Below are 8,140 nucleotides of genomic sequence, written 5' to 3' on the forward strand. Positions count from 1 at the left end.
ATGGAGCTGGGCCACCGAGCAGGTAGGACGGGCCGAGCAGGGACGCACTGACCGGGGACACTCAGTGCAAACCCAGGGCTTCGAGAGGAACTCCCAGGGGCAGCAGGGACCACCCCTCCGCTCCCTCGGTCTTGCTCTGGCTTCCAGACCCTCTGTGTGGCCCTGACCTCCTTGGGCATTCCCTGGAGACAGAAGGAAAAGAGAAGGAAAGGAATATCCCTGCTCCGGGCCTCCATCTCCCCGTGAGCAGGAGGAGGGGCCGCGGTGGATGGGTGGGTGCTGAGTGCACTCTGCCTCCACTCCTCTCCAGAAGGGTCACCATCCCCATCCCGGCAGCCTTGGTTTCCCGGAGGTGCCCCCGGCTGAGCGGCCTGCTCCTTGGGACAGAACCCAGGACGAAGGGAGGGGAGGCGTCTGGCCTCTTAGACTTGGGTGCAGTATTACTCGGGGTCTGAGGCCCCCGCAGCCACCTACTTGTCCCCTCACTCACGAGGGACTCCACCTCCTTCCGATGCACAGGGCTCTCTGGTGGGTGCTGGGGGAGGCCCAGGTCTGACTCACCCGGGAACCCCACCTCAATGACTGCCCCCCAGCTAGGAGGAGAAACAAGAGGGTTTGTAGCTCACAGGGACGGAGAAAGGGAAAGCCCAGGGATGAGAAACCAGGGGGAGACGGGCGGAGCATGTTGGGGACAGAGTTGTGAAGTTGAGAGGAGGGAGCTGGTCCCGCAGGTTGGCAGCTTGGAGTGGCTGAGGCTGCCTTGAAAGGAATGGCAGAATTTTGATTTAGGGCGGAGAGGGGGGGCTTCTAGGTGGCAGAACCAGGCTGGGCAAATGCTGGGAGGCGGGACATCCCAGGTTGTCGTGGAGATGGGAGAAGAGGATGAAGAGGAGACATCACAGGGTGGGAGCAGGGGACCCCTGGGACGGGGAGTCAGAAGCAGGAATGGGGAGGAGAGGAGGGAGGTGAGAGGTGCAGTGTGTGTGGGGGGTGACACTAGGTTGGGCTGACAGCACCGGATTAGCCCAGAGAAGAGAGGAGGGAAGTGAGGGCTGGGGAGCAGCTCAGAATGGGGAACAAAGACCGGGGCCCAGATCCAGCTCTGGTCCACGCCAGCCGTGGGACTTGGCCAAGCCAAGTAATGCCTTGTGCCAGCTTCCAGGGCTGCGGCCCCCATTGTCAAAATCCACGTGGGACGACCCTGTCCCGTGGGAGGCTGGCAGCTGAACGACCTTCTCTCTTGGTCTCTTTCCACGTTTCTCACCCATGCTTCTGGCTCCCTGACCTCTCTGTTCCCACCCCTTTTTCCGCTCTGGATCCTGGATCTCTGGGGCCCCCTCCCTTCCTGCCTGCCACTCTGCGTTTGTCTGCTGCCTCCTCCTCTCTCTCCCACCTGCCCTCCCTCTTCCCGCTTTTCAGGTACAACCACTTTGACCAGGGCCCATCTGAATAGCAAGGAAGACCAGCAGGACACGGACCCCAGGAGAACTGCCCACAGCCCCTTGGAGACCTCCAAGGTCAAGTGCCAGACCCCAGTCTCCCCGCAGGCCTCCCTGAACCAAGAAGGCAGCCCCCAGGGACAGGCCTACCCGGCAGGGATCCGGTCTCCAGGCTCAGCCGTCAGCAAGGACGCCCCTGGGATGGACTCACGACCTGGGTCAATGAAGAAGGGGGACAACAGAGCCTCCCCAAGGGAGAGCGGGGCCATTATCCAAGAGGGGGCTCAGCCAAGCCAGGGGATGAAGGAAGGCCCCAACTCCGGGGCCAAGGGCCAGAAGAGCAGCGTCATTCCTGACAACATTCGCCACAAGTTTGGGAGCGACGTGGTGGACCAGCTGGTCACCGAGGAGCAGGTGTCAGCACAGGGCCCAGGAGCCCCGGGCGGCCGGAGGGTGGTACGGGGAGACGTATAACGGGCCCCCAAAGGAACCTGCCCTGGAGAACAGGGTTCCTGTAATAATGCCACCAGGAAGCAGTGTTTACTGAGTACTTGCTCTGTGCCAGGCCCTGTGCACCGTGTAAACGCTTCACATGTAACAACTCATTTCACCTGCCCAACCCAAAGCTACTGTTATCCTCATCTTAAGGGGAAGGGGCCCAAGGCTCAGGCAGGGCTAGGAAAGTTGATCAAACGTACCCAGCTGTGTAGGATGAGGACCCAAGATGGGCCAGCAGATTCCGGAGCCCAAGTCCTCAATGACGCTGCAGTAATAAGTCTTAGGTTTGAATTAGAGACTTTCATCTTTTAAAATATATGTCTTTATTGATTTCAGAGAAGGAAGGGAGAAGGAGAGATAGAAACATCAAGGATGAGAGAGAATCATTGATCGGCTGCCTCCTGCACGCCCCCTACTGGGGATCGAGACCACAAACCCGTATGTGCCCTTGGTCAGAATCAAACCCGGGACCCTTCAGTCCGCAGGCTGACACTCTATCCACTGAGCCAGGCTGGCTAGGGTGAATTAGAGACTTTTAACTCACACGGATCCAAAGGAGACAGCATTGAACAGACAGCTCTGATCGGGAATCCAGAGACTTGGGTTTGAGTCCCGGCTCTGCCCCGAGTGCTGGGCGGCTTTGAATACGTTCCTTCCCCTCTCTGGGCTTTAGTCGCTACATCTGTAAAGTGAAGCAGTTGGACTGGATCCCGCTGGCAAATACCTGGCATGCATCCCACAGCGCCCCTGGTCTGCGTGCATGGCAGACATCACTAATCAATGCTGGCACCTCTCCTCCGCCCCCCCCCCCCACACACACACACCGTTTTGGGGAGTTATTACTGACCCATTGAAAGTTGAGATAAAATTCATCTGCCATTTTCTGGCCAGATACTAAGGGCTTTTCCTGCGTTGGCATTCTGAGACATTTTCAAAGCCACCTTCTCAACACTCCTAGCAACTACATTGTGTGGCAGGCTGGGCAGGAGCTATTGCTGCTTTTTTAAAATTTAATAAATTTTTATTAATTTTAGAGAGAGGAAGGGAGAGAAAGAGAAACATCAATGATGAGAGAGAATCATTGATCGACTGCCTCCTGCACGCCCCCTACTAGGGATTGAGCTTGCAACCTGGGCAAGTTGAACCACGACCTCCTGGTTCATGGGTCGACACTCAAGCATTAAGCCACACCGGCCTGGCTATGATCTGCCCAGGGCCATACTGAGCTAATGGAAGACCCAGACTCACCAGGCTGTGGGCCCGGTCCCTTCCATTTGTCATCTTAAGGTGCAGGGAGTCTACCCATGTGGCTGGATTGGGACTCAGAGCCAGGCTTCCTGGTTCCTAGGCCTGGGCGCAACCATTCTGGGCCTCAGTTTCCACTTTGGTACAAGGCAGGGTTGGCTTCCATGCAATCAGAGGAGCCTCCTAGAGCTGCCTGGAGTGATGCCTGGGTCCCAGGAGGCCAGCCAGGCTCTGTCCCCAGCAGTGTGGGCGGCAAGTCCCCATCGTGAGCCCCAGCATCCTCATTTCTAAAATGGCAGGAGAAATGTCACCTTATAGAGACCTCTCCCGACGAGGCACACAGTCGGTGCTCAGTGCAGGGAGAGGTTTATGGTCACCTTCATCTCTGATGTCCCCGCCCGAGTGGGAGGTGGGGTGGATGAGAGGGAGGAGGGCCCTTCAGCATCAGCTCCCCAGCCCTGGGGGCTGGTTGAGGGCTGCAGGCTAAGGGTGGAGCAGGCGTGGTGAGGGCAGGGTCAGGGAGTTAAAGGGGAAATAGAAAGAGAAGCTGGACCTGCTTCTCTATCCTGTCTCCTCCCCGTCCCTCCCTGCTCAGGCTCGAAAGGCCCTTGGGGAGGTCGTTGAGGGCCAGAAGAGGGCAAGCTCGTGGCCCAGCAGGACCCAGAGTCCCGCGGAAATCGCCTCCATCTTCTCTGACTACTACGATCTGGGCTATAACATGCGGTCAAACTTGTTTCAAGGTCAGGTCAGAGGGCAAGGGTGGGGGCCGTGAACACGCATGGTCCCCAAGGGGCAGGGAAGGCCTATGGGATGTCTAACCCTTCCCGGGCCTCTCTGCATCCGACCCTAGGATACATCCCCAGGGGTACTCATTCACGGCCACCACGGCCTGCTCTTTGCCAGGCCGTGGGGCGACTGCTGTAAATGTCCAGGGCCCTGGCAAGTCTGCCCTCGCCGTGCAAGTAATCCACCCCCGTTGGCTGTCAGCTCCCCCCTCCCCCAAACACCTCTAGTGTCCTGGACTGCCGAGACCCAGGCACCCCTGAGCTGGGCACCTTTGTCACAGTGACCCCAGGTTTCTGGTTCAAAGCTCAGCTCGGCAACGTGCTGGGTGTGGCCTCACGTAGGAGCTGTAACCTCTCTGAGCCTCAGCCATCGCCTTCTTGGTCCAATGGGGACAACACGGTAACATGGCCCTCACTGGGTTGGCAGGACTCGGAAGGCGCTTGGCCTGTGACACGCAGTGCATGCTCAGTAGCTGGCAGGATGGGGTTTTTCCTTCCCAGACCTGGTGGTGGCGCTGCCGGGGGCAATGGGTCAGCCCGGGACCGTTCGGTACAGGGGGGTGCTGCTAGCTCCCTTTCAGACAGGTCAGAAACAGTTTGCCCAGGACCTCTCAGTGGTAGGAAGTGGATCTGAAGCTCAAACCCAGGTGTTTCTTCTGCCTCTGAACCCCAGAGTCTTCCCTGGGCCCTGAGTCCCCTCCCTACCTATGACCCTGTTCCCAAGCATTTACCGAACTGCTCCGATGGGGGTCCATGGCCAGCACGCAGGGGTTTCTGTCTGCCCCCACGGTCCAGTTCTGCCTCAGTCCAGAAAGTCAAGTGTTTCTGGCCCTCCCCCCTCCTCCTGCCTCACTCCAGCCCGCTCCAGCGCCCCGGGGGCCCGGCACACCTCCTCAACTGGCTCAGATCCCCGTTACCCGAGGAACCGGACAGCCACTGCAACTTTCTGGGTTTTCCTTGGAGCTTAGAGAAGGGTGGTGCTGGGGGAGGGGAGAGAGAATACAGCTCAGATTGTCCTGTGTTCTGGGCCTCAGCCGTCAGCCTTCCCCTGGTCCCTTTAACCAGCATCCCCCACCCAGAACTTCTTACATGCAACCTCATAGGAGAACGTCTACAGAACTGTAAGAGAAGAGTATAAAAACATGTGTGTGTACCCATCATCCCGTCGGAGCAAAACACCACTGTGTGTCCTAGCAGCTCACAAGAATCGATTGTGAAATCTTCCTGGGCTGGCTGGCTGGCAGCACAGTGCCATCTCACCACTGGTCATGGTAGGACTTACACTCTAGAAATTGGCAAGCGCTGCGAATCCGGATGTCACCTTTAGCGCACAGCTGTCAGGGTGCTGCCCGGCACCCTCTCCATCTCCACCCTCCGGGTTGGCCTCTGCCCCTGCTGTTCCAGGGCGGCGAGGCCCGGGCGGCTGGAAGGAGTGAGGGGAGGAAATAGGGGGGAAAGGGCGAGATGGAGAAGGCCGGGGAAGGTCTTTTCTCTCAGGGAGAGGGACGCCAGGGAGGGTCTGTAAGCTGGAGAAGGGCACGGGCTGGCTTAGGTGAGAGGGTTGCTCTAATCGCTGTGCTGAGATGGGAGCTGGGAGGGAAACGCAGAGCAGTGAGGAGGTGACTGCAAAGGTCCCGCTGGGACAGAGGGTGGCGGCTGGTCAGGCAGCAGGCTGGTGCGCGGCACTGCCCTGGAGGGCACCCCTGTGCAATGGTGGCCCGGGAGCTCCCGGGGAAGGTCTGATGTGGTAGGACTCTGGGCATTTGTGTGAGGTGGAGCGGACAGCATAGGCTAATGATGGATTTGGGGCCAGGGGCAGGTTGATGAAACTCTATGCCCTGCTGAGTCACGAAGGTAGGATTTCCTATAGTCTCCTAACGATATTTAGTTTTGCGTTCCACATTTAAGCCTTTAACCCACCTGGAGTTGATTTCTGTTTTTAGTGTGAAGCAGGAAGTCATTTCTAATCCCTCCTTTATGTGGATTGCCTATTGCTCAGGCCCTTTGATTGAACAGTCCCGCCCGTCCCCCCCAGTGGCCTGCAGCGTGATGGCTGGCACCATCGAGCTTCCTAAGAGCACGGATCATTTTCCAGGCTCTCTGTTCTGCCCCGTGGGCTAATGTGACACTTCTTATTTCCACGGTGTTATTAGTCATCTGATATCGGGTTGGGTAATCTCCCCCCGTCCCTATACCACCACCACCAGCTAGTGTCTTGACTGTCATTTACTCCTTCATACAAATTCTAGAATCAGATTGTCAGTTTCCATGGAAAGGTCTGTTGAGCTTTTGTTGGAAGAACATTGAATCTACAGGTCAGTGTAGGGGCAGATGTCAGTGTTATGATAATTAGTTTTCCAATTCATGAATGTGGTATTCGGATCCATCAATTCAAACCTTTCTTCACTATCCGTCAATAACATTTCCTAATTTTTTTCCTATAAAGATCATGCAGCGCTTGTTAGATTCATTTAGAAGAGCATCTTTTTTGTTGTTGTTTATTACAAATGGTATCTTTTCTGTCACCTTTTCTAACTTTCCTGCTAAGATGCACAGAGGTAATTTTAATTTTTTGTACACTAATCTTATACCCAGAAGCCTTACTCAGCTCACCTAGCAATTCTAGTAATTCGCTTATCGATTCTTTGGGGCTTCTTTTTAGTATGCATACTATGTAGCATGTGCCAGGCACTGCTTTATTTTAAGTGTATTTTCGGTTGTACAAGAACTTTATTGAGTGAGTGCTATATTCCCTCCGCCCCCCCTCCCCCTTTTTAAGAGAGAAAACAATGAGGCATGGGAAGACTAGACAACTTGCTGAAGGCCGCCTCGCTAGGAGTGGTCACCGCCGGGATCTGAGCTGGCAGCCTGGGACCCGCGTTTACATTATTAACCGCTGGGCTCGTCCTGCTTTCTGCCATCTGTCCTGGTTTATTTCAAAACAAACCCAGGCCTCTGATTAGTCACTGAAGTTCAAATGATCGTCATGTGTCATTTCTGAGATTCCATTTGCTTCTTTTCCTAACCTGTTCTTTCCGGGAACTTTCTTATTCTTTGCTTAGACTTTTATTCCCTCTCATGACTCCAAACATTAAGTAGACTGAGGTTGTATTCTGTAACTGGTTATTCAAGTATCCTTGCTATCTTTTGGGATTTGATCCCCTGTTTGATGTTTCTGCTGACTCCTTTTCGTGGTACCTTATTTCCTCGTGTGTGTTTTACCTTTCCACCTAGAGATACATTTTGTGAAAATACAGGGCTTCGTTGCCACATGCCATAGGCTTCAGTGAATTTCCAATAATGTAATCTTCCCCAAGCAAGTGCATTTTCCTCCTCTGAACAGATGAAGAGACCAAAGGTCTGAGACCGTGGTCTGCAAACTGCGGCTCTCGAGCCACATGCGGCTCTTTGGCCCCTTGAGTGTGGCTCTTCCACAAAATACCAAGGCCTGGGCGAGTCTATTTTGAAGAAGTGGTGTTAGAAGAAGCTTAAGTTTAAAACATTTGGCTCTCAAAAGAAATTTCAATCGTTGTACTGTTGATATTTGGCTCTGTTGACTAATGAGTTTGCCGACCACTGGTCTGAGAGGTTAAAAACGTGTCTGAGGCCACACCCTCCATAAATGATGGAGCTGAGGTTTGAACCCAGGCCTGCCAACCTCTGCCTTACCCTCCCCACTCCCCTCCTCCCCTCCCCCACAATCCACCCTCTAAGGGGAAACTCACATCCCAGGTATGAACCCCAGAGCACCTGACCTCCGTTGACTTGTGGCTTCTGGGGATTTCTTTCTGGGGTCCCACAGGGGCCACCGAGGAGATGAAGAGCCTCATGAAGGCCTCCTACACCCCCGAGGTGATTGAGAAATCCGTGAGGGACATCGAGCACTGGCATGGCAGGAAGACGGACGATCTGGGTATGTGGGAGCTGGGGGGATGGGCTGGCCCCAAGGTGCAGAGAGAGCCCCGAGCAGCAGCGAGAGCCCGGGGGGCAGTGGTGGGCCTGGAAGAGGCATGGCCACCACGGGACCTGGGCCCTCGGTCCTCTGGGTGACCCGTGCTGGTTCCTGCCCTGCCCTCTGCAGGACGGTGGCACCGGAAAAACGCCATGAACATGAACTTGCAGAAAGCACTGGATGAGAAATACGGAGAAAAGAGCAGGGCCTCGAAGTACTAG

General features: G+C 55.5%; 1 protein-coding gene across 1 annotated transcript; it reads left to right on the plus strand.

Annotated features, from left to right (window-relative positions):
• On the plus strand, nt 1-8,140 carry CIMIP4 (ciliary microtubule inner protein 4; the record flags this gene model as incomplete). The annotated part of the gene is made up of 5 exons (XM_079776004.1): nt 1-22; nt 1,420-1,853; nt 3,778-3,922; nt 7,770-7,880; nt 8,049-8,140. The coding sequence occupies 5 exons, from the start codon at nt 1-3 to the stop codon at nt 8,138-8,140; spliced, it is 804 nt and encodes a 267-aa protein (XP_079632130.1).

The sequence above is a fragment of the Cnephaeus nilssonii genome (assembly GCF_951640355.1).
Source record: "Cnephaeus nilssonii genome assembly, chromosome: 6".
In the NCBI taxonomy this organism is placed as follows: Eukaryota; Metazoa; Chordata; class Mammalia; order Chiroptera; family Vespertilionidae; genus Cnephaeus; species Cnephaeus nilssonii.